Source organism: Halichoerus grypus, chromosome 7 (genome assembly GCF_964656455.1).
Source record: "Halichoerus grypus chromosome 7, mHalGry1.hap1.1, whole genome shotgun sequence".
Lineage (NCBI taxonomy): Eukaryota > Metazoa > Chordata > Mammalia > Carnivora > Phocidae > Halichoerus > Halichoerus grypus.
In genome coordinates, this window is record NC_135718.1 from 77,856,014 (window position 1) to 77,883,642 (window position 27,629).

The following is a 27,629-nucleotide window of genomic DNA, read 5'->3' on the forward strand; positions in this document are numbered from 1 at the left end:
GGGTTCCTCTTATTTCTGCAGAGTCAGGCCCTCATCCCATAAACCACTCAGCAGTTTCTAGACCAGGCTCTTTCCTTGCACGACCAGTGTTTCATCAAGGGTTCCGGGTCACTAGTATTTTTTTTTAATGGTATGCTTTCATGTTTTCATTCCTTGATACCCATTCCTATCAATATTATCTTTTATTTAAATGTACTGAGAGAACATGTATTAAGTACCTGAAACTGTGCTTGTTTCCCTGGGATAAAATTATTTAAGGACTATTGTCCCTGCCGTCAAAGTAATACTAGAGGAACTGTATCAGTGAGAATAAGGTTTAGCTGTGAGAAACAGAAGAAGGTCGGTGGGGGAGGGGCCCATAAACAAATATGCTAATTATATTAAATACATTACTCTCCCACATAAATTCCAGGATCAGTAGTCTACAACTGGTTGGGTAGATTTGTTTCATAAAGGCCTGGAGCCCAGGACCCTTCCATCATATGCTGAGCCAACATGATGGGCAGCCCAAGGTCCAAGATGGTGTGCCATTATACTTGTAATAAGAATAGACCGGAGAAGGGAAAGAAGGATAGGCCCCTCCTTTAAGAATTCATCATTTCTACTTAAAAACAATAGATTTAAAGTTATCACATTATCAAATCTAGCCACAGGGGAAGCTGGAATTACCATGGGCACTCTGGGAAAGCACGTACACAGCAAACAAGCAAGTGTTCTATTAATGATGGGAAAGGTAAAGATGACCATTGACTTTCTCAATAGTTGTTCTCTTCTCTAATTTCAATTATCTCTAATCTTTATTTTCTTCTGCAAAACAAAAACAAAAACTAATGACTAATACTAATGTAACAGGTATATTTGTAATCCTAATTTAAAGTCACTCTAAGAGGGGCACCTGGGTGGCTCAGTCATTAAGCATCTGCCTTCGGCTCAGGTCATGATCCCAGGGTCCTGGGATCGAGTCCCACATTGGGCTCCCTGCTTGGCGGGAAGCCTGCTTCGCCCTCTCCCACTCCCCCTGCTTGTGTTCCTGCTCTTGCTATCTCTCTGTCAAATAAAAATAAATAAATAAATAAATAAATAAATAAATAAATAAATAAATAAAATAAAATAAAATAAAATCACTCTAAGAAGGAGTCCATAAGCTCCACCAGACTCTGTCAAATAAAAATTAATTAATTAATAAAATAAAATAAAATCACTCTAAGAAGGAGTCCATAAGCTCCACCAGACAGCCAAAAAGGTACATGGCATAAAAAAAAGACTAAGAACTCTTGCCAAGGGATAAAGGGAAACAAAGGAAAATTACTACTTTGTGGTTCTGGGGATGACTGTTAATAAACCACAGAGGACAATATTTCATTCTAGTATTTCATGTGTACTTTTCTTTAAATATTTAAGTTATGTGTCACTTTTTGTGATTCTTCAATTTAGCCCACTTCTTCAACTAACCAAGGAAGCACTGCTTCTGCTCAGACGACTTCTACTCCACTATGAATATTCTACAGGAAAAAGTGGTGTTACACATCCTTTCTCTCGTCTCTCCTACCCTCTTTATCTTCTCAATCCCTATACCTTTCTCAATTTGTACTTTTGGATTTTTTCTTTAAACTGAGGTAAAATTTACATACAGTGAAACAGATCTTAGGTGTACAACCATCTCCATCAAAATACAGAATACTTCCACCACTCCAGAAAATCCCCTTATGCCCATTTGCAGTCAAACCCCACTAAGCTCCCAGGCAGCTAATATTACCACAGATTAATTTGTCCTTGTTCTTGAACTTCATATAAATGTAATCATTTAATATGTAGTCTTTTGTAACTGGCTTCTTTCACTTAATCTAATGTTTTACAGATTTATCCATGTTACATGTATCAGTAGTTCATTCCTTTTATTCTGTGTATGATTCCACTGCATGACTACACCATCACTTGTTTATCTATCCTCCTTTGATGGATATTTAGGATGTTCACAGTTTGGGGTTATGATGCATAATTATTTAAACATTCTTGTACAAGAATTTTGGGGATACCTGCTTTTATTTTCCTTGAGTAAATAAGTAATAACTAGAAGTAGAGTTGCTAGGTCATAGGAAGACAGGGTAGATGTATGTTTATAAGAAACTACTAAACAGTTATACCATTTTACAATCCTATCTGCATTTTAAAAGAGTTTCAGTTGCTCCACAATCTCATCAACATTTGGTGCTGTCAGTTTTAATCATAGCTTTTCCAATGGGTATAAAGTGGTACCTTATTGTGGTTTTAAATTTCCTTTCCCTGATGACTAATGATATTAAGCATATTTTCATTTGTTTATTAGCCATTTTTATACCTTCTTCTTTGAAAATGTCTGTTCAAGTCATTGGCTCATTCCCCAGTCCCCCAGTTGGATTATCTGGCTTTTTATTATTGATTTACAGAAGTTTCATATATTCTGGGTCAAAGTCTTTTATCAGATATACATATTAACATAAATATTTGCTCCTTATCTATGACTTGCTTTTTCATTTCTTTAATAATGTGTTTTGATAATCAACAATTTAAAATTCTGATAAAGGGCGCCTGGGTGGCTCAGTTGCTTAAGTGTCTGCCTTCAGCTCAGGTCATGATCCCAGGGTCCTGGGATCAAGTCCCGTGTTGGGCTCCCTACTCCACAAGGAGTCTGCTTCTCCCTCTGCCCCTCCTTCCACTTGTTCTTTCAATCTTTCTCAAATAATAAATAAATAAAATATTTTAAAAAATAAAATAAAATTCTGATAAAAATCCAATATATCAAATTTTTCTTTTGTTTACAACTTTGTATCCTCTCAGAAATCTTTTCCTACCCTTAGAGTTCACAAAAATATTCTCTATGCTTTCTTCCAGAAACTTTACTTTTAGCTTTTTCTCAGTTTACATTTTAATATGGTTGGAAATTTAGAAATTTAGATAAATGCTAAGGATAACTGGGATAACCAAAACAAAAACAAATTACTTGAAGGACAATGACTATAAAATTTAGGAAACAACAACTCATTGCTATCTACCATATCTTTTCCTCCAAGAAAATGAATAAGCAGGAAGTGATCTGCAAAATACAATTTTCTCACAGAAAGTCTACAATTTAAATGTGAGCAGAGCCAAAGGTATTTTGGAGACTAACAATTCACTTTTCGTTCATTCTGGGTCTGGTAATGTTAAGTTTTGAATCCAAATACATGAACCAATAATGTATAAATAAGGAAACACTCGTCTTATAGCCCAAATCCAGGGAACACAATTCACATGTGGCTGTCCTGCACACACATTGAAGTAGGGTCGAAATACCAAAATGGTTATAGCAGTTATCAAAAGTTTTCAGGGAGAGATGGAGGTTTTCACTATTCACTTTCAGCACTTCTGCAACTGTGTTGTTAAATATAAGCATATACTACTTTCAAAAGAAAAAAAAAGTTTCCTGCCCTACCGTATTTTCCAAAAAAGTACAGAATTGACGAAGTTATATATCACACTATTTTACCTCCAGAAAGCGAGTTTGATGAGCTTAGAAATCCATTGCTTTTGAACAATATATTTTAGTTTACATAAATATTTTCATATACTATTTTTGAATTAGAAAAAAATGGAAACCAGGTTTTTTTAATGTGACACCAATCCTCCTTGAGAAACAGTTTGGTTTTTTTAAAAAAGATTTTATTCATTTGACAGAGAGAGAGAGAGCACAAGCAGGGGGAGCAGGAGAGGGAGAAGCAGGCTCTCCTCTGAGCAGAGAGCCCGATGTGGGGCTCAATCCCAGGAGCCAAAAGCAGATGCTTAACCGACTGAGCCACCCAGGCACCCCCCAGAAAGAGTTTTAATGAGATTCATGCAATTCCTGTTTATAAAGACTCATGAGACTTTTTAAAATTGTATCTTCATTCATACTGAGCCTGTCTTGAGGATATTTTTAAAAAATTATTAGCATACACTATCACAAAATCGCAAATCTGATCTCAGTGAAAAAACGACTAACAAAACACAAACAATTTGTTAAAATGCTGGGAACTCCTCTTTAAATCCCTCCTAGAGGCACAGCCATGGAAAGCCCAGTCTTTAATTTCATCAAGACACTTCCTGTGTTATCTTAGGTAGGAGTCCATAATGTATATTCAAAACCAGTTTTTGATTCTCTTTTAAATTTCAATTATTATTTATCACAGGCACAAGTGCTGAGAATTTCTGCTTCCCAATCTTCCATTTTCCTATGTTTCACTTAGGAAGTACTGAGAACTTACTAAATAAATGACCTTAATGATTCCTTTTAGACATGCATTTTTTAAAAAATCACTTCAGTTCTTCAGTTCTAGAGAAGAAAACAATCTACTGGGGTAACCTTTCATAAAATTAAATATCCCACAAAATAATCCTGATTGGGCTAGTAAAATGGAAATACACTAAAATGGCAAACAGGCATCCAGCTGGTGGTGGCTTGTTGGTGTGCAATATTAAGGCTATTAAAACAACATCCAGGGGCGCCTGGGTGGCTCAGCTGTTAAGCGTCTGCCTTCGGCTCAAGTCAAGATCCCAGGAGCCTAGGATCAAGTCCCGCATCAGATTCCCAGCTAGCGAGGAGCCTGCTTCTCCCTCTTCCTGCTGCTCCCCCTACTTGTGCTCTCTGTCAAATAAATAAATAAAATCTTAAAAAGAAAAAAAAACCCACAAAAACTGGGGAAGAATATCATTAATGATTAGCAATGTCTACCATCAGTTGGGAAGAGAGAATAATATAAAAATTTTCACTGTATTTGCCATTTCTGGAAAAAATCAATACAAATTTATGGGTAAAATTCAATATTAGAGTAGTAAGGTTATTGTAACCAAATTACAGGCCTTAAATAAGCTTGTTCTTAAAATCTTTTTACATATTCAATATAAAGGGGTCATCTATTAAAAGTTTTCTTACCATAACATGTATATATATACTTTCGACCATTATAGAGTATCTGGTAGAGGAATTATCCTCTTGCTATAAGCTAATGTAAAACTGGGCAAAATACATGAGGTAACCATTTTAGGCACTAAACAGAAGGCAGCACATGCTTACGATCCTTCAGAAAAAAAGAAACATGAGGTAACTTCCATGACTGCCTTACTTTCAGCTTTGAGGCTCTCTTCTGACACAGTGGGAGGAAACAGAACAAATGGAACAAAGGCCTCACTGAGGTAAAAGGCAGAGATTTGAGTTCCGGGGTGCTAAGGCAGCTAAAGTTTGTGGAAGAGAATAGCAGAGAAAAGGGACTGAAACAGAGGGCCTCAGAAGTCTGTACGGAAATTCACCTCCAGTCCTTGGCCAAGGGTTGGGTTGCATATGTGCAGGATCTGAAAGCGTAATGGAGAGGACACCAGAGATAGCACAGCCAGCAGGAGGAGTTCTGGCCCAGCCAGAATGCAGAGACTTCATTTAAGCACCAGGTATTCAGCTGAGACCCCAGAAAGGCCACACCTTACAACGGAGGACCGTGTCCTAAGACAAAAGACAAAACTGAAATAGGCCTGCCTTAACAAAGAAAACCAAGCCTGACAATACCAGAAGATTAATCGTCAATTTAAATGCCTGCCGAAATGAAACTCAACACCCTTAAAGAAAGTAACAGTCCAGACTCCCTACAACATATCATTCACAACATACAACATATCATTCACGATATTCAACATACAATTAAAATTTATTAGACATGCAAAGCAGAAAAATATGACCCATGACCTAGAGAAAAAAGCAGTCAACAGAAACCAATTCCAAGATGAACCAGATGTTGGAATTAGCACATATGGACTTCAAAGCAGCTACTATAAATACATATGTGAAAATAAAGGAAGATGATTACAGTAAGTGAAAGAATGAAAAGTCTCAACAAAGATACAGAAACTATAAAAGAAATTCTAGGCCTCAAAAGTTCAGTAACTGGAAAGAAAAATCTACTCGTAACAGAAGACTGGAGACTGCAGAAGAAAGCTGTGGCAGACTGCATTTTTCAAGAAGGACTGCATCATCCCCATCCTACATGGCTCTCCTTTCAACCTAACTTTAACACTTCTCCCATCAACTGGTGAAGTCTATGGTTCCTCCCCCTAGAACTTGGGTGCACCTCTGTTGACTGCCTGAATCAAGAGAGTATAGAAGAAGTGACATTAAGTGATTTCTAAGACTAGATCACAAAAATGTCATGCACTTCCACCTTGGACTCTGGATTTTCACTCTTGGCACCAAGCTAACAAACACAATATGATAAAGTATGAACTAACCCACATGGAAAGACTTGGAAAGGCCAAGTAGAGGGGTGCTGGCCAACAGCCAAGATGAAGACCCAGATAACAGCCAGCATTTACCAAACATGTGAGTGAAAACACCTATAGATGATTCAGCCCCCAATTTGCCAACTCATTTCTAGTCACTGAGTCTTTCCAACTAATGTTCCAGATATTGTGGAGCAAAGAAAAGCCATCTCCACCATGCCTCGTCTGAATCTGTGAGTATAAAATAAATAAATGCTCAAGGTCATATATATGTGTAGAGGTGGTTTGTTATGCATAAATATTAGCTGGAACACAAAGATAATGAATTTGACAACAGATTAGTAGTAATTATCTAATCTGAAGAAGAGAAAAAAGAAATTGAAAAAATGAACAGCTCATCAGTGTGACCTGTGGAATAATGCAAAGTACTTTATCACATATGTTACTGGAGTCTCAGAAGGACAGGTGAAAGACAATGGACCCTGAGTGGCTCAGCTGGGTAAGCATCCAACTCTTGGTCTCAGCTCAGGTCATGATCTCCGGGTTGTGAGATCAAACCCCACTTCGGGCTCTGCACTCAGTGCAGAGTCTGCCTGAAGATTCTCTCTCTCTCTCCTTCTCCCTTTGCCTCTCCCCCCACGCTCTCTCTCAAATAAATAAATAAATAAATTTTAAAAAAATTATCAACAAAAAATGAGAAAATTTGTTGCCACCAGACTTGCCCCTCAGGCTGAAGGGAACTGATGGAAATAAATACAAAAGAACATTTTTTCCTTCCCTTTCTCTGAAAGACAACTGTTTAAAGCAAATAACACTATATTCTGGGATTTAATACACATGTAGATATAAAATATAGGACAATAATCATATAAAAGAAATGGAGAAATATAGAATTTTACTTTTATAAGGTTCTTACATTTTAATGCTCACAATATTAACTCTAAGAGGACTATAATAAGCTAAGAATGCATTTTCTAATCCTTACTGCACAACCTCTAAAATATATATATATTTAGGTACAGCTAAAAAGTCCATAGAATTAAAATGGAGTATCTAAAATTATTCTATTAACCCCAAAGAGGACAGGAAAAGAGGAATGAGAGAGAAGAAGAATGAATGAATGAACAAAGGAATATTGGACAACTAAACACAAACAGAAAAATGGTAAACAAAGCAATTCAATAATTATACTAAATGTAAATGGACTAAATACTCCAACTAAGAAAGTCAGTGATTATAAAGCAACTTTAAATTTGATCTTACTTATAATATTTCTTTATGAAATATAGTACATATTATGTTTACATATACTTGCTATACAAATTGGAGCCTCTACAGGCAAATTAATACATAATGCTGAATTGTGAAGATGCAAGATTACATAAATCAAATGCAAAACTCAATCTAGCTGCTCTACACTTATACCATACTACTAAACTTGTTCCAAAAGAGGGAGGAAAAAGAACCTGGGTTGCTAGATAAATGTTCTTTATAGGCCTCAGAAATTGTTACTACTTTGATGAAGTTACTGTGATGGTCCAGGGTCTGATCCTCTACCTTTTGGGTGAGCCCTGATCCTGTCAGTATATTGAGTGGTACTATTTTTCAGGAACAAATTCAAACTCATGTCATATGACTGATATATAAATATCATAAAGACCATAACAGCAATGTATTAATATCCTTGAAAAGTCCAACTGCCACAGGAACTAAATTATCCACATCTTTATGACAAGTTCAATATCTTGCCATAAGCAGACCCACTGAAAAGTGGAAGTATAATGCTGCTGAATAAATGTGAATCAAATAAAAGAAGCTAGTTAAAGCAATTTCTAACAAAGACATTCTGATGTCTCCATCTTTACAACAGGAATTGTCTTGCCAAAAATATCTAAAGTTCATTGGCTAAAGCTTCCTTTTCCTTGGCCATGTTTTTTCCATGTTTCAACAGCTAACTGATTCATCCATTGAAGGGCTTTACATAGACTAAAGCTATTCTAGCCCATTAAATTCATGTCTTACTGTAAAGCCTGAGAGTCATTCTCTTTCTTGAAGGTGAACTGGTATATCTCTGCTTGGTGCCAATACAGACTGATACTAAAGTTTATATTATTAGAGCATTAGATCATTTTCAAATGCTTGGAGAACTGATAAAAATTCATCTTACAAATATTTATTGAGTGCCTCCTCTGTGACAAGTACTATTGTATTTACAGGGTAGTACTGACAACCACAATCATAATAACAAATGCTCCTAGCAGTTTGAAAGAAATCCAGAAGCAAAACCTTTTTTAAGGTATCCTGTTCAGAAAAGACCCTAAGAACACTGGACAGTCCCTACTAATCCAAAAATAGGTAAAAAAGAAAAAAAATCATATCTGAAAAGAAAAACACAAAATAACTATTTATTTGCTACATTTTTCTGTAGCTAACTCACTAATTGGCACCATATTTACCTCTGCTGTATTCATGTTAAATTAAAATTTGCTCTTAGAACTCTAATACACCTATAGCTGCCACTGCTACTACTAAAACATGAAATTGGGTTGTTGTTTTTCTTTCTAACACATAAGTCATCTCTGCCTTAATCCCATTAACACAGGCAAGCTCCAAACATTCTAATCCTTAACCATTTTCTCCTAGTCATCTTCAGGTTGTCAAAATCAGTTATACATACAAGTAAAGTACCCTGTTAAAAATGCACTCTTAACACTTGCCTGCACAGTACTGCCTTTTCCTGTATTACCTCAAGTTAAACGGAAAAGCAAAACTAAGAGTTTTATATTAAAGTCTGATCAAAGACAATGATCCTCAGTAGGAAAGAAAATCTACTCTCTCAAAAGAGGAATAAAACTAGAGGGAAAAGAAACAGCAGAGGAAGTGAACTATAACCCACTGAAAAAATTCAGAAAGCTGTTATTATGAATAAAAAATCACCAAGCATTTCTCCAAAGAAGTTGTATCATTTTGCACTTTTATCAACATGGATTAGAGTTCCAGTTCTACCTCCTTGCCAACCCATTATTAGCCCTTTAAGTTTTAGCCATCCCAGTAAAATATGAAACAGTGCCTCATTATCTTTTAATTTTCATTTCCCTGATGATTTATTTTGAATATATTTTAATATGCTTACTTATCATTTAAGTATTTTCTTTTGTAAAGTTGCTGTTCAAATTTTTTGTTCTTTTCTTTATGGGGTTGTCCTCTTATGAATTTGTAAAATTATCTTTATATTGAGTTCAAGTACTTTGTCAGATATATGTATTGTGAGTATTTCTCCCAAACTTGCTGTTTTTTTTTTAAATTTTATTAATGGTGTCTTTCAAACAACAGAAGCTTTTAATGCTGATCAAGTCCAACTTGTGAATTTTTTCTTACCTGGTTAACTTCCTATGTACTGTCTAAGAAATCTTTGACTAAATCAAAGGTCACAAAGCTTTTCTTCTCTGTTCATATCTATTAGTTTTATAGTTTTACATTTTACTTTTATGCTTCTACCTACAATATCCATTTGTATGTAATATGAGATTTTTGTGTATTATGAGAAGAAATCGAGGTTCTTTTTATTTTTCATACTGACATTCTGTTGTTCCAAAACCATTTGTTAATATGAGTATCCTGTCCCCAGTGAATTCTCTTGGCATCTTTGTCCAACAACGTATGTCTGAGTTTTCCTGTAATTTCCATTCTGTTCCATCAACCTAAAATATACATACATTTTTTTCTTTTAGTAATTATATTGTATGGCCCAGCAATTCTTTTCATGGATATTTAACCAAAAGACATAAAAATATATGTCCACAAGTCAGGTGAATGGATAAATAAATTCTATCATAACCGTACAACGGAATACTACTCAGCAATAAAAAGAAACAAGTTACTGATGCAAGCAGCAACCAGGGTAGTTATGCTAAGATTAAGAAACTAGACCAAAAAAAGTACATACTATGTAACTGCATTTATATAAAATATTAACACAGGCAAAACTTAACTACAGTTAAGATTGAGAAACTGCCTAGAACCAGGGTTGGGGGACTGATTGCAGAGGGGCATGAAGAAAACATTTATGGCAATAAAAATGTTTTAAATCTTGACTGTGGTGATGTTTACATGGATGTATATACATGTCAAAACTCACTGAACTGTACACTTAAAGTGAGTACATTTCACTGCATATAAATTATACCTCTATAAAGTTGATTATAACTACCAATATGTAAAATGCAACCCACCTCAAAGCATCTCAAATGTATTTTGCTTAATTCCAGAGATAGCAATACAAGGAGTATGATAATCATCTTCAGGAATGAGAACTTTTTAGAATGAAAAGCAAAATAGCACTAAGAATAGCACTGTCCAATAGAACTTTCCCCAATGATGAAAATGTTCTGTATCTATACTGTCCAGCACAGTGGCCACTAACCACCTGTAGCCACTGAGCACTAGTACAAATGAAAATGAATGAGTAAATTTATCTTAACTAATTTAAATTTAAACATAAATAGCTACATGTGGCTAATGGTTAACTGGATAGCACAAGTCTAAAATATAGAGATCTTTGAAAAAATCCAATAGACCACAATACATATGCCTTAGTAAGGTAGTAGAAATGGGTACAATCATGGAATAGAGCATAAAATTGAAACAGGAAAGTTATAGTAATAACTGGGACTTCACAACTGTTAAAATACCTACTGAAAAAGTATTTTCAACCATATGCAGTTTTCTAACAAATTCCTGATATGCCTGATTAATTTTATCAGATTAATAAAATAAAGAAGAAAACTAAAATTCTGGACATACTTCTAACCAAAATGAGGAACAAGTTTGAGTGGAAATGCCAGGAAACAGGGAGAAAGTGTTCATATAATTTTAGAGTTCACGTCAGACAAGGAAGGAAATACTGGCATAGTTAGATATGATACAGATCAGTAAAACGGATTTCAAAAGCTTCATTTAAATAACAGGCTATGAATTCATAACTAAAAATCTAAAAGGAAAGACTGCAGAGAGACTTTAAAAACTAAAATTCTGTATAAACAATCACAAATGATACTAGTTTAAAAAAGGCAAATGGACAGAAATTATCTTAGAAAACCAATCAATACAGGTGCAGAGAATTTACTCACAATGTTCAGATTTAAAAGGTTTACAAGCAGGAAAAAAAAGGGGGGGAATAATCCTAGATGAATATGAAAGAGCATATATAAAGGAACATAAAAATGATAAAGACAAAAAAGAAAAGGCTTGGAGTGAGGAAAATGTTTGGACCAAAAAAGAACATTAAATAAGGTAGAACTCCACAGGTTAGACAGCCCTATGACACTAGAGCCAGAGAACAAGCAGAACTCCTTAAAAAAAAAAAAAAAGGTTTAGCAGCCACTAAATTCCCTTTCACTTCCATCGTCTCTGTCCAAGAGAATGTTGCTCTGATTCAGTAACTCAAGAGTGGTGGATGCATGACATTTTTCTGGATTAAATGCGTTTTCAATTTGCTATTAAAGCAAGGTTATTTCTTAAAGTATATTCCTTAACAAACTATCAACAACAAAATCTCTGACATTCCTTGATTATACATATTAGTAAAGCAGACAGTTAGCAATCAATAATTTGAAACAGAGATAATCCATCAAGCTCTTTGTAACAGCTTCACCTGAATCTTGCAGTCATAAAATTCAAAAGACCAGCAAGGCGGGGCATTATAAAACTGTCTGAAGAAAGAATACCACTAACTTCCTCATTTTTCAAAGAGTTTGTAAAAATCATTAAGGAAAAAAAATTTTTTAAATAAGTTGAAGATAGGGTCAGTACACATGTACAAACCAAAGGAAAAAAATATGACCAATAAATATCACAAAGTTGCTTAATCTCACAATTAAAGAAATGCAATAACTCAAATTACCAACAAATTGCAAAACGTTTAAGTTTGATAATACTCAGTTTGCCAAGACTGTGAAGGGAGAAAGACACTCTCATACATGTTGGTGAGAATACAAAATGATCCTGTTTTTGAAGGTAAAAGTTTAATCCATGCACCCACTGGTCTCAGGAACTCCACTGCCCCACTGCTAAGAATTTACCCTCAGTAAATACTTGCAAAAGGACACCAAGGTACATGTGTGAAAATGTTTATTAGAGGGCTGTTTTTAATAGTAATAAACAAGAAGTAACCTAAATGTGCATCAGAGGTGACTGTTTATTATGGAATGATCAAAAAATGGAATAAAAGCCAATAACAATATCAGTTCCATCTCCATGACAGTATGGAAAATTCCTAAGTATGTTAAATGGAAAAAAAAAAAAAAAAAGCAAGATGCAGAAGACTAGGCAGTATGTTCCCATCTATTTTTCTTAAAAAGGGGATATAAGATGAAAACAATTTCTTAAAGAATACCTGAAAGTTTTAATGGTTAAGTATCTTCAGGAAGAGAGTCTGAGGACAGGACGTGTAAAGTAAGAGAAATTTGTAGGAGGTATTAATTAGTCTTCTTTAGGCTGCTCAGCATCCAAAACCATTCTAATATGGAGAGAATTTCAAGGTGAGAAGCAAATACTCCCCTCCCCATCTTTCTCATCATGTGTGCAAGCCTAAGACCAATTAGGTCCTCCCACTCTGGACACTGAATCCTAGGTGGTGAAGGCAAGGTGCAGAGGAGTCAGATCACTGAAAGAGCGCTCCAGAAGAGCTGAAAGCCTATGAGCACAGTCACCAACATCCCAGTCATGGCAGCAGTACTTGGAACAGCAAGTGTCCAAGCAGCAATGTCCTAAGCAAAGACTGCCCTTATTGTAACCTCTTGAGCATGCCTTGCTTCCCTCAGCTTCTGCAAAATTTCAAGCCTGGTTCTCTAGCTATGAGCTATCTAACGTTTTTCAAATAATTCTTTTCTGCTTAAGTTAATTAGAGCTACTTTCTGTCATGTGCAACCAAGAACCCTGACTCTGTTCTTTTACGTATTTTCCTATAGTTGTTCTATTTTGTTTTTTGGGTTTTTTGTTTTTTGTTTTAGAGTGAGGGTTGGTAAAATACTTTTTGTGCTCCCTTTAATATGTGAACTTTACAATTTCTTATCTAGCACTTTGGGCAACAGTGAGACTGGCAGGAGAATAAACAATCTATTTAAAAGAAAATATCACAGCATTTTTAAAAAGGGGGGAGGGTAAGTTCTCTCAAAGAACTTGAATATTACTTAGGAAAACATTCACCATGGCTGCCCCTCCCACTTCCTCCTCTCTCCTCCCAAGGATTTCATGCCCACAATTGGCTCATTGCCTTATAAATTTGATACAATGGAAAAGCGGAAAAAAGCAAGAAACAGCACTTTCCAAAGGGAAATGGGAAAATTTAACTGTAGATACTTGGAAAGTAGACTAAAAACCTAGACAAGAACAAAGAGGTAATACCCTCAAAATGTGGAAAATCTAGAATACAAATCTTTCTAAGACAAATTATACCTTACTTCAAATAATTTCAGTATATAAAAATCTAAATTCATTAAAGACAGCTGTAAGAATAAACAGTCTTTAGTTTTTAGAAGTCTTTACTTTCCTCAAAGAATTCCTATGAACTAGTCCTAAATCAGCTTGCCAAAGAGCATTTTTAAATTATCTTTGTCGAAAGAATATATAAACATATATTTCAAAAGATATAAAAAACTTCTAATAAGAAATTAGTTGAGGGAAGATGGCAGAGTAGGAGTCACCAGGAATCCATCTCCCCACCTAAACAAAAATTGTACTGGCATAATCTGACTAGTGTAACTATTTTGGAACCCTGGAGTCTATTCAAAAGCTTGCAACTTCTAGGGGAAGGCTTACACAGTAAATCACAGTTAATTTCAGTCAATTTCAACTCTTAGTATGGTAGCAGCTGCCCAGCCCCAGCGCCCCTCACCTCGCAGCAGGCAGCAATGCACATATTCCTAGCACAGCCTACACCAGCTTATGGGACTTTGTCCTCTAAACATCAGAGATCTGGGTTCTGATCATTGACTGCTGCTTCTGATTACAGACCTGCAGACACAGAAGCAGGCCACCATTGCTGAAATCCCCACTGATGGAAAAGGCTTCCAGGGAGAGCCTTTTTTTTTTTTTTCCTTCATTTTCCCCCCTTTTTCCTCTTTTGGGAGCCAGGGATTTAAGACATGATATCCATACTTGATATCCAACTCTTTTGGGTAACTACCCAAACGGATGCAACTGCTTGATTTTATGGAGTATGTTTAATTTTGTAAGAAACCACCAACTGTCTTCCAGAGTGGCCATACCATTTTGCATGCTGTGGGTTTTTCATGTACTGCCATATTGTATAGTACCAGAGTTTTTGTATGCTACATACTGGATGATTTCAGCTATATGACACTCTAGAAAAGTCAAAAGTATGGAGACAGTAAAAAAATCACCAGTTGCCCGTGACTTTGGGGGGGGGTGTGTGGAGAGGGATGAATAGGCAGAGTGCAGACTACTAGAGCAGTGAAACTACTCGGTATGTTACTATAATGGTGGATACATGTCATTAAAATTTGTCCAAGCCAATATGACATACAACACCAAGAGTGAACCCTAATGGAAATTATGGGTTTTGTATAATAATGATATGTCAGTATAGGTTCATCAATTACAACAAATAGACCACTCTGGGAGAGGGCAATGATAATGAAGCAGACAATACATGTGTGAGGGCAGGGGGTATATGGGAAACTTCTGTACCTTCTACTGAATGTAGCTGTGAATGGAAAATAGCTCTAAAAACCAAAGTTGATTTAAAAAGAAAAAATCCACACCATAGCTAATATGATATGCGATGGTAAAAGACAAAAATGGTCCTCTAAGGTCAATAACAAAACAGGAAGTCTGTTTTTGCTACTTCTATCCAAAAAGGCATCCATATTGGAAAGGAAGAAATAAAATTATCTCTGTTTGCAGATGACATGTTCTTATATGTATGAAACCTTAAAGATTCTACAGAAAAATTGTTAGAATAAACAAATTAAGCAAAGCAGCAGCATACAAAATTAACATGCAAAAATCAGTTGTATTCCTAAATACTAACAGTGAACAATCCAAAAAGAAAACTTCCATCCATGATAACCCTGAAAAAGAGTATCTACGAAAGAACTTAATCAAGGAGATGACATACAGAGAAAACTACAAAATACTGTTGAGAAAAATTAAAGACCTAGGGGAACCTGGGTGGCTCAGTCGTTAAAGAGTCTGCCTTCAGCTCAGGTCATGATCCCAGGGTCCTAGGATCGAGCCCCGCATCGGGCTCCCTGCTCCGCGGGAAGCCTGCTTTTCCCTCTCCCACCTCCCCTGCTTGTGTTCCCTCTCTCGCTGTGTCTCTCTCTGTCAAATAAATAAAATCTTAAAAAAAAAAGAAAGAAAAATTAAAGACCTAAAAAAAATGGAAAGACATCCCACATTCATGAATTGGAAGATTTGATACTGTTAAGATTTCAAATTTACAGATTAATGCCATTCAAAAATGCCCAAAACTTTTTTTTTTTTCCAGAAGTAGAAAATTCCATCCTAAAATTCATGTGGACTCTCAAAGAACCCTCAATGGCCAAAACAATCTTGAAACAGAAGAACAAAGTTGTAAGAATCACAATTCCTGATTTCAAAATTTACCATAAAGTTACAAAGTGTGGTACTGGCATGAAGACAGACATATGCCAAGGGACTAGAATAGCCCAGAAGTAAACTCTTGTATATATGGTCTAATAATTTTTTGACAAGTGTGCCAAGACCATTCAATGAGGAAAGGATGGTCTTTTCAACAAATGGGACTGGGGAAAGTGGATATCCACATGTAAAAGCATTAAATTGGACCCTTATCTTACACCATATACAAAAATTACTCAAAATGGATTAATGATCTAAACAAAAAAGACCAAACACTATAAAACTCTTAAAAGGAAACATAAGAGAAAAGCTTCATAATACCAGTTTAGCAATGATTTCTTGGATGTGTCACCAAAGGCAGTCAACAAAAAATAGCTAAACTGGACTACATCAAACTTTTAACTTCTTGTCCATCAAAGGACACGATCAACAAAGCAAAAAAGCAACCCACAGAATGGGAGAAAATATTTGCAAATCACATATCTGATGAGGGATTAATATCCAGAATATATAAAGAACTCCTAGAACTGAACAACAAAAACACAAACCATTAGACATTTCTCCAAAGAAGATATACAAATGGTCAATAAGCACATGAAAAGATGTTCAACATTAATCACTATGGAAATGCAAATTAAAACCACACTGAGGTATCACCTTACAACTGCCAAAATGTCTAGAATCCAAAAGACCAACAAGTGTTGGTAAGGATGTGGAGAAAAAGGAACTCTTAGGTACTGTTAGTGGGAATGTGAACTGGTGCAGCCACTGTGGAAACAGTATGGAGGTTCCTCAAAAAATTAAAAGTAGAACTGCTCTATGATCCAGTAATTTCACTACTAGGTATATCTAGCCAAGGAAAATGAAAACATTAATTCAAAATGATACATGCACCCCTATGTTTACTGCAGCATTATTTACAATATCCAAATTATGGAAGCAGCCCAAGTGTCCACTGATAGATGAATAAAGAGATGACTGAAACACACACAATGGAATATAACTCAGCCATTAAAAAGGAATGAGATCTTGCCATTTGCAACATGGATGGATGTACAGAGTATTAAGCTAAGTGAGATAAGTCAGAGAAAGACAAAACCATATGATTTCACTTATATGTAGAATCTGAAAAAACGAAACAAATTAATACACAAACAAAAAGCAGAAATAGACCCATAAATACAAAGGGAAGCGGGTAGGGTTATGGACAAAATGGGTGACGGGGAGCAGGAGATACAGGTTTTAGTTATGGAATGAAAAAGTCATGGTGATGAAAGGTACAGCAGGGAATACAGTCATAGTATTCTATGGTGACAGATGGTAGTTACACTTGTAAGCATAACATAATGCATAGAGTTGTCCAATCACTATGTTATAAACCTGAAACTAACATAGCATGTGTGTCAACTATACTTCAATTAAAAAGAAAAAAGATCATGTGGCAAATATACACAAAATTACAATCTCCAGAGACCGAAAATCACTGGTCATTTTCCTGGTTCCTCTGGAACTTGCGCTATGCTATCTAGACTCAAATTTAAAAGAGGAACAGAAGAAGGGAGGGATGGAAGGCCTCCTATTAGGTGGTCAAAAATCTAAGACTGAATCTACTAGATGCTTAAATCGGCCTTCCAAGAAGGGAGACCATAAGGCCTCAAATTTAAACTTTGGAAGTTGTCTCAAGATGATTACAGTCATTTTAACTGTGTACGCTAAAAGTACTGATGCGTCCAATGTGCACACTTTAAATACCTCTGTTTCTAAAATCCTCTTTTAACATTTCTTCATTTTTTAAAACACTGGGCCAGGGCACATGAGAGTGGCCAAGTGGCTAACATGGATTTCCTAGAGCTCTGGTTCCCAGCAAATGAAGCAATTATCAGCTATCATACCCCAGAAGTAAAAAGAATGGGAAAATCTTGGAAAGATTCTAGCTAAAATAAGGGTTCTTTATGCTTCATCCTCTTCCTCTTGCTTTTGGGGAAGGGGCTTCGCAGGAGAGGTCAGTTACCAAGGCTCATAGAGAGGGGGAAGTTTCTCAGGTCTCTGCTTCTGTAGCTGACATGTGTGATTTCTCCAAGTTATGGTGGTTTAAAATACAGACGGGGAGAAAAACCACAATGAGATACCACTTCACACCCATTAGGATGGCTCTACAAAAAAAAAAAAAAAAAAAAAAAAAAAAAAAAGCCCAGAAAATAACAAGTGTTGACGAGGACGTGGAGAAACTGGAACATTTGTAGTTGCTGGTGAGAATGAAAAATGATGCAGCTGTTGTAGGAAACAATATGGCAGTTCCTCAAAAAATTAAACACAGAATCACCATTTGACCCAGCCACTCCATTTCTGGGTGTATAACCAAATGAACTGAAAGCAGGGACATGCACAAATACTGGTACACCTATGTTCATACCAGCATTTTTTACAACAGTCAAAAGGCAGAAGCAACCCAAGTGTTCATCCACGGATGAATAAGCAGAATGTGGTATATACGAACAATGGAAGAAAACGTGGCCTGCACAGGCCACAATATGAGTGCACCTTGAAGACATTATGCTAAGTGAAGTCACATGTTATGCTAAGTCAGTCACAAAAAGGCAAATATTGCATGACTCCACTTATATAAGGTGCCCAGAATAGTTACATACATAGAGAGAGAAAGCAGAACAGTGGTTGCCAAGAGCTCAGAGTAGGGAGAATGGGGAGTTACTATTTAATGGGTACAACGTTTCAGTGTGGTAGGAGGAAAAAAAAGTTTGAGATATGGATGGTGATGACAGTTGCACAATGTGAATGTACCTAATGCCACTGAAGTATACACTCAGAAATGGTTAAAATGGTAAATTTTAGGGGTACCTGGGTGACTCAGCTGGTTAAGTGTCTGACTCTTGATTTCAGCTCAAGCCACGATCTCAGGGTTGTTAGATCGAGCCCTGCATTAGGCTCCAGGTTGGGCATGGAGCCTGCTTAAGATTCTCCCTCTGCCCCTCTCCCTGCCCCCTCCACTGTCTCCAATACTGTGGAAACCAATCAAGGAAATCAATCATTTAAGGTAAAATTTATTGTATATATTTTATATGTGTGTATATATATATATACACACACACACATATATATACATAATTTTACCACAATAAAAAATTATTCATCTGCAGCTCTATTCATCCTCAAACCCATATTCCTGCTTCTTCCCCAAAAGTAACAATCCTCAAATACTTGTATTCTTTTTCCTGGTATTTAATTCAGCATTTCTACAATCCATACATAACACTGCCTCTTGTAGATTTATCAATTACCTACCTATCTGCTGCCACCGTAGCACCCCCACATTTTACTTCTCTTAATCCCAACCTTCAATGGCAATATGACAATTCTGGCTTAAGCCACCCAATAGATGTTAATATTTGCTTCCTATTCTAATTCACCTGTTTTTCTAAGAATCTATTATTTTCCCCCAAACATTTCAATATCCACCTATTAGTTCTACTTTTTTTTTTCCCCCTGAAGCCCTCTGTCCTCCTGCTGCAATGAGAACCGGCTGCTTTTCAGCTTGTGGCACAGTTGTCATCCCTAGACTCTGCTTTGGTGCTTCTGAGCTGGATCCTCTGTTTACCAAAGCCCCTTTCTTTTCTTTTATGGTTTATCCTCTTACTTTGTTAGGGCACACGGTCTAGTAATTTCCTAAGAAATGTTGAATGGATACATATTTTTTGTTGTCCTTGAAGGTCTTTCTTTCCTCTTCTTGCACTTGACTGATGGTTTGGCTGGATACAGAACTCTAGGCTGAATGCAGAATTTGTGAAGCGCTGTTCCTCCATCTTCCATCTTTAATTCTTAGATGCTGAGAAGTTAGATGTCATTTATATTCCTAATCCCTCCTAAGTGATCCCGAAAGCTTTTGAGACATTCCCATTATTTCTGGTGTTCTTAAAGAAATTTCATAATAACTGCCTGGTATTGGTCTGTTTTTATTCCTTGGGCTTGGCACTATATAGCTCTCTTCAATCTGGAAACTCAGATCCTAAATAAATTTTCTGAACTATGCCTATATAGGGTATATACCTCTGGTGTGTATATATATATGGTAAAACATTTTGTCCTCTGATAGATATGGCTACTAAGAAAATCAGCTTTGGAATCTGACAGACTGGACTCGACCCTCAGCTCACTACTTACAGCTTCAGCACTTGGGAGAAGTTACCTCTTTTAAACCATATATGAAATGGGGACAGGTTAACTGTAGAGATTTTTAATAAAATGACACATGTAAACTGCTTATACAGCAGCAACCCATGTATGTAAATAAATGTACAAATGTTACCTATTATTAAAATATCAAAAACTAGATTGGTGCAGATACTATAAACACTGTCAAATCCATCAAGGCTCTGCTATTTAAGGAAGTAAGACTAACAAAAGAAGTGGGAGGCAGCCAACGGGTATAGGGTTTTCTTTTGGGGTGATAAAAATGTTTTGGGACTTGAGAGAGGTGGTGGTTACAAAATATTGGGAAGGTACAAAATGTCACTGAATTGTTCACTTTAAAATGACTAATCTTATGTTACATAATTTTTGCCTCAATAAAGAAAAAAAAGGAAGCAGGAGAAAGAAAGGCAGTATGAAGGAAGAAGTCAAAAGTTGTTGAAAAGGGAGAATGGAATTGATACTCTTTCCTCTAAATTACTGTGAAACTTTCCTCTACATACTCTCTTTTTAATTCTTTGAACTGAATAGCCAATAAGGATAATGTTGGGAAGACAAACACTTCTTTTTTTATCGAATATCAACACATAAATAAGGTTGATTAAGAGATCGACATATAACTAAGAGATTATTTGAAATTTCTTTGGGAAGAAAATGTATAAAACAGGAAAGCTGGAGGATGTGTATACATATACATATGAATAAAAAAGCTGATAGTAGAGAAGACAATGGATTAAGTCTTTTTTTTTTTTAAATCACTATATATCAGAACACTTAGCTCTAAGCATTTCCTTACAACAAATACGGGAATCTACCCGCATCTAAAATCTTTTCAATAAAAGGGGAAGTAAATTACTTCCTACTGATTTCAGACTAGGGGAAAATATTGTTATATGCATCTTTTTTCATTTTCAACATTTCCCAAAAGAAACACTGTTTAGAGAGATGTTATTTAATACAGTACAAAAGAAAAGAGAGAAGGGGGAAGGAAGGCAGGGGAAGAGAAAGAAAAAAAGGAAAAGAAAGCAGCATATTCGAATTTCACTCTTGGGAGATTTACAAGGCATAGTAGTGTATTAAAGGTTCTGCAGTAAGAAAGCCAGCTCACCTCTCTTAAACCTACATTTGTCTGATTTATTAAGTACAGAACAGTTCTTAAGCTATGTCTGTTAAACACATAATACATCATTTTGTTAAAGACTGCTTAGATTTATACCAGATAACATATGAATTAGGGTAACTTCAATATTAGCCCGAGGGATAAGATTACCACACATATCCAAGAATAATCAATTATCTGAATAAAACATTGTTTCAAATTACCAGCTGGTCAGAGCAAGAGTTTAGTGGCAGTAAAGGAGGGGGAGAGAAGGTGGGAATAAGCGGAAAAGAAGAAAAAACAATCTGGTAAGAGTTAGCTCTTCAACTTCCCTTGTTGAGATGTCCTTGTCCTGCCCTGTCAATTCTGATTATTAAACCAAACATCTGCAGTTAAGGTAGTAAAAAATTCCAGCTTGGTTCACTTCTCCCCCACTTTTTATTTTACATTAATTCCTAATCCTAGGAGGAAACCTCAAAAGGAGAAGTTAAATATTTGTCACTTGAGTACCTCCAGTATAAAATTTCACGTTGCCATAACAACCCATATCCCAAAACAGTTAAATACTACATAATTTAAGCAATAAAGGCATTTGCAATTCCAGTTTCTTTTACTCAGAGGAAAGATGTACAACACCAACAAAATCTGAACCTGGCACAGGATTTCTTGTTTGGGGGAAAATCATAGAAAAAAACATGGATTTAGAGAAGAAAAGATAATTTTAAATATTCTTTAGATATCCCAAGAGGGCAAAGGAAAATCCAAATGGAAATATATTTAAGAGAAAACTTGTAAGAAAATAAAGACACACTTTTAGGAATCACTACTGATAATTACGACTGTCTCCAATATTGTGGGAACCAATCATGGAAATCAATCATTTAGGTACTAGAGACAGCCAATCCCTTGGAGATGTTAATCCTCACAGGCAAATTACTTGGAAGTTATTTCACTTCATGGGGAAAAAGCTACAGCTACCTTCCGGGTCACTGTTTGTCCTTTTTCTCATAAAAGCAGCGGAGTGGAATTAGCAACTGCAGCAAACAAAAGCCTCCCTAAGCCCTATATCCTCCCAGTCAAAAAACGGGGGAGGGCAAGACAAACCAGGCACCACACGGCTATTCTTCATTATTTACATGCTACTACCATTGACATTACTAGAGGGGTGACAAGTGCTAAAGCAACTATTGGCTAAATAACCAACCATACACATAAATCTCTTTTAAGGAATAACAGATTTCAAAAAGACAAAAGCTAGATAAAATAAACTAGATACATTAAAGCAGATAAAATAAACTTCAACCTTGGTTACTGATTACAAATTAAATGTGTGAATCTTAATTCAGTGGCATAAAGGTGGGAGTTACAAAGTCAGAAGATGAAAGATCAAAACACTCGCAGCACAGTGTTTTCTTGGTGAAATTATTACAATCTAAGGTCTGAAAATGAAATGTGTAGATCCAGAAACCAAACTTTATCAGTAACCTAGGATGATTAGTCAGCTTCAGTGACTTATTCACAGTCGGACGAGAGCAAAGAGAAGAAGCAATGCAAAACTAGCACCCCAGGTAAATTTACCACAAGGAGGCCCCTACAGTGATCAGAAACCTGTCCTCTACCCAGAGTATTCATACTCTTTTTCCACATGAGTACTAATCTGATTTGGTTGAATTAGTACTTGGTTGAATACAGAATTATACAGTAGTAATATAAAACAGATCAACCTGAAGATATTTCATCTAGGTCACAAGGAGGCTTAATAAACACTCCTGCACTACAGGAGAGAAGACATGTCTGGTGACTGCACTGCTCATTTTCCAGATTCTCCATCTCTCTCGATGCAAAATTTACACCCGTCATTCTGTTTTCCATCACCCACTGCATTTTCTGTAGATGTGTATTATCACTGACTAAGTCGTATCAAGCTGTTGCTCTTGTGGATCTGTGATGTTACGCATCCTTCCAACTGTGTCCTGCCCAACCATAAGAAGACACATTTATTTCCCTATTTTCAAGTTCTTAAATAGTACTTCTGACAGCTCCATGTACCTATAATTGTAATAGAAACTATAAAGAAGTAGTTTGGTTTTTCTGTACTTTTTGTAGATACTGATACTGATTTAATAATTCTGAACAGAATATAAACACTACAACAGTCCAACAGGACACAAGTCAATACTGCAAAATGTAAATATATACATCGATTCAAGGCAAATGGCTAACAATTAACCACTCAGAAAAACAACTTATGGCTAAGCTCATATAAGGACACAGATAGGCTCATATACTTAGACAATTATTATAAAAGGATTCTACATCTGCATAATGCTTTACAAAGTGCTCTCCCACTCATGATAACATTAATTCTCATCAAATATTTAAATTCAAAGTCTCCAAGAAAGAGATTTCTGTAAGAGGATAAAGGAAATAATCCAAAATTTTAAACTTTAAAAGCCATTAAATTTTCTACTGACGTTTACAGTTAATTTTTCATACATATATATTTTTGCTTTGAAATGAGAAAATATATTAAGACTATAGAAGAGACACAAATTCCTTCTCTCATAAAATATATCATGCACTCTTAGGTTATACATGTATTAAAATTATTTAAATCAGCCTTGAGAAATACAGTTTTGAGCTGAATAATAATTACACTTAGAAAATTACGCAAGTTTATAAAAGAGACAAAGTCAGGCTTTGGTTTGCCCAGCGATTCCTGTCCAGATCCTCTGGTACCAAATACCTCCTCAAATGCTTAGTATACTTATGCCCCATTATAAACTATTCTATGTAAAAAATAGATGGTTATCAGTTATCTCTACCTTAGGATGAATAAGTTTAAGTGAATGAATCCACCTAAGGATCTAAACCTAATCCCCAATTGTGAAATAAAAGACAAAAACCATAGTGTAACGGAATCCAGGAATTAACCTGGTAAGAAGCATTAAAAGGAGTCCATGATATCCTATCACATACACCTGATCATGTCAAAGGTTAGTTCTTATCAAATGAGTTGTATCCCACTGAGGTCCATTAAACAAACAAAAAGCAGTTATAGAGCACCAACATAATAAAAACAGAGTTTACATGACAAAGCACATCATTTTCTAAGATTTAGAAGTCTTCTCTAAATGAAAATACAGCATGAATACATCAATATTTGAAACAGAAAATTAAGAGTTCTTACCTTACTACATCATCAATATTGTTCCTGTATACGCCTTCAAGTCTTTCTGCAGGAAACCCCATAGCAATAATGTTGGGATAAATATCTGAGTACTTAAGTTAAGGAAATATCTGAAATATACAACAATGCAAACTACATGTACATGTTGTAAAACATCAGCTGATTATAAAAATCACTATACCTATGCTAGTAAAAGGTTGTCAAATGTATTTTTTATAAACTATCATGTGTAATTAAGAAACACAGGTAAATACATTAATTCCAAAAAAAAGTCCTCAAAATAATTATATGGCAAAATAATTTTCAAATCCCTCTACCTAGTACATTAAAAGGGCCCTTAAGGAAAAAAGTAACTTCCACGTTTACAGTATTTAGGCATGTGTACATGAAAGACAAAAACCACAGACTTTATAAATCAGAACTGAAGTTACCTTGGGACAAAAACCAAGTATCAAAATAAAAAAAAAAAGCTACACAACTTCTCATTTCTCATGGTTACAAAAGGCACCACAGCACAGAGAAAAGTAGATACAATCAACAATTAGGAAGCCAGATTTAAGACCTGGCTATGCCTCCATCCAGTTGTATAATTTGGACACGTGACTTAACCTTTTCAGGCTTCAATTTCATATTCCACACAATCAGGTTGAGACAACCACAGTGATCTCTTCCAAGTCCTTGGTATTTGTGACTTGGTAATACCGAACTTAGGTAGAAACTTATTGTCATTTACCATCAAGGTGGTCAACATTTAGCATGCCATTCTATTCACTTATGGTACACACTATAGTTGGCATAAAAACAAACTTCTGTGCTCCAGAAGAATCTGTATCAAACTAACTAAAAAAAAAAAACAAAACAAAAAAAAACCCACAAGAAAACCACAAAAAAACCACCAACCAATCTACATTTCTATGCATTTGTCGACCATGGCAGCACTCATTTCTTCTTGAGCGCCATTATTCCTTTCTCTAATCTCATGATTTGTCTGACATGGACCTTCCAAAAACAGCCAAGCTAATCTGCCTCAAGCCTCCCTTCAACACCATCCCTGAAGTTCTCTGCCTGCCTACTCCTGGACACCATTCGTTCTTCAAGTACAATCCAAAATTCACCAAATCCAGTGCCTTTTTCTAGATCTTTTTTCTTCACTTTCTGCTGCTTTCACATTATTGAGTTGATTTCAGTATTATTTTCAATCCAAAAATAATTATCAAGTTACTAAAAGCTTTTATTTTAGAATTATTTTTTTAAATGGTTTTATCCATAGTTTTACCACACAATGATTGGACAGACCTAAACATATTTTAAGGAAAAAAAAAAACAAAAACACAGGGGTGCCTGGGTGGCTCAGTCTTAACAAATTGCCTCAGCCTTTGGTTCAAGTCATGATCCCAGGGTCCTGAGATTGAGCCCCGCGTCGGGCTCCCTGCTCAGTGGGGAGTCTGCTTCTCCCTCTCCCTCTGTCCTGCTCATGCTCTTTCTCTCTTTCAGTCTCGATCTCTCTCTCAGTCTCGATCTCTCTCTCTCAAATAAATAAAATTTAAAAAATAAAAATAAAAACATCTAATAAAAAAAATAGACCACACACAACAGTATATACAGTATGCTGCTACCTTTTGTATAAAAAAATATTTTTTTTGGATAAAATAACATTTACACATATATTTGCTCGAATTTGAACTTCTCAACACACACGTGCAGTCGCGCACACACACATAAATGATAACTGAGAAACTAATAAAAATGTTTGCTAAATAGAGAAGGGGTGGCGAAGGGGAGAAACATACACTAAAAACAGCAACAAACAAACCCAATTAATTATCAAATTGGTAACTAGGAAATAGGGTTTATTTCCCTGGGGTTATTTGGACATTGCAGTTTACTGTACTTCTTGGTAGGAAGCACTCTAAGAACAAAAAGAACTACAAAGAGGGGCGCCTGGATGGCTCAGTTGGTTACACATCTACCTTCGGCTCAGGTCATGATCTCAGGGACCTGGGATCTAGCCCTGTACTGGGCTCCCCGCTGCTCAGCAGGGAAGTCTGCTTCTTCCCCTCCCCCCTACTTGTGCTCTCTCTCACGCTCACTCACTCTTTCAAATAAATAAAATCTTTAAAAAAAAGAAAAAAGTACTACAAAGAAATTTTAAACTTCTTCTGAGAGTTCATTTTTACTAATATCAGTACTGATATCCTCAAGCTTTTTTCTTTATATTGTAGAAAAAAACAATAAAACTTTACCAATGATTTTAAGATTCATGATTACAGGTAAAAAATCAAGAAATCAAGTAAAAACATTAATTAAAAATATTAATATGAACTCATGTTTACAAAAATCTATGTTCTCTAGGTCTTTTCACTGAAATGGCCTAAAAGCATATCAATCTTAGCAGCAAACAATCCTGGGATGGACCCAGATTTCATCTCTAATATGTAATACATTAAAAGGTACTTAACTCCTTAGAACAACAGTTGGTGCCAGGTGTGGGGCAGGAAGGTACAAGATGAGTCTGGGATATCTTTCTGTGCCAGAAGACAAGGAAGGTATTCAGAGATTAATGGTCTTTATCAGACAGATACAGGAGCTAAAATGAAGGACATCCCAGGGCCTAAAGTTGTTAACAATCTGAGTATCAAAGAAAAAATGTAAATGGTAGTAAATTAAAACACCCTAAATAAAATTAAAACCCTTGAGTCTATATAAAGACACTAAAAAAAAAAAACCAAAATATTTTTCATTTATCACCTTTTGAAGTGGCTATTAGAATAGTTCTTTCTTTACTTTGAAAGTAGGTAAAGGGGGAAATTAAGTATTTACGCTACTTTTCTGAAGGTTCTGTATTTCAGGGCAACCAAATAGCCCCATTTCATACAGTAAAAGATCTACTTTACAGAAAAACACCAGTTAATAAACACAAAAGAACAGAACTTTAAAAATCATATTTTGCAAACCCTAATACATTTACTGATTTATGCAAGGATCAACAATTGGTTCTAAACCAACAGGTGAGTGGATGATGAAGAACTGAACTTTCTTAGAGAGCCAAAGTAACACCACACAAAGTACTTTCTGATGTAAGGAAACCAATATAATTGAACAGCGGGCAGAAAAGAGCGCCACCACTCAATTTCAGTGGTCAATCTAAGCATCACCAAGAAAGTTAAGTAGAGATCCTGTAACTTCCGATGGGATACAATATGAAGGACATAGCATCATCTATGATAGCCAAGGTATCTTCAACCTGAGAATCCA

At 35.7% G+C, this 27,629-nt stretch overlaps 1 protein-coding gene across 2 annotated transcripts in view; it reads right to left on the reverse strand.

Annotated features, from left to right (window-relative positions):
* The window catches only part of PTEN (phosphatase and tensin homolog), an 88,454-nt gene that overhangs the window by 39,700 nt on the left and 21,125 nt on the right, over positions 1-27,629 (reverse strand). The window contains exon 2 of one of the 2 annotated variants that reach the window (XM_078077794.1): positions 24,375-24,459. In XM_078077794.1, coding sequence (XP_077933920.1) covers positions 24,375-24,459 — 85 coding nt within the window. Of the gene's footprint in view, positions 1-24,374; positions 24,478-27,629 lie in introns of those variants that run through there. The other variant, XM_078077795.1, reaches the window with a different exon arrangement.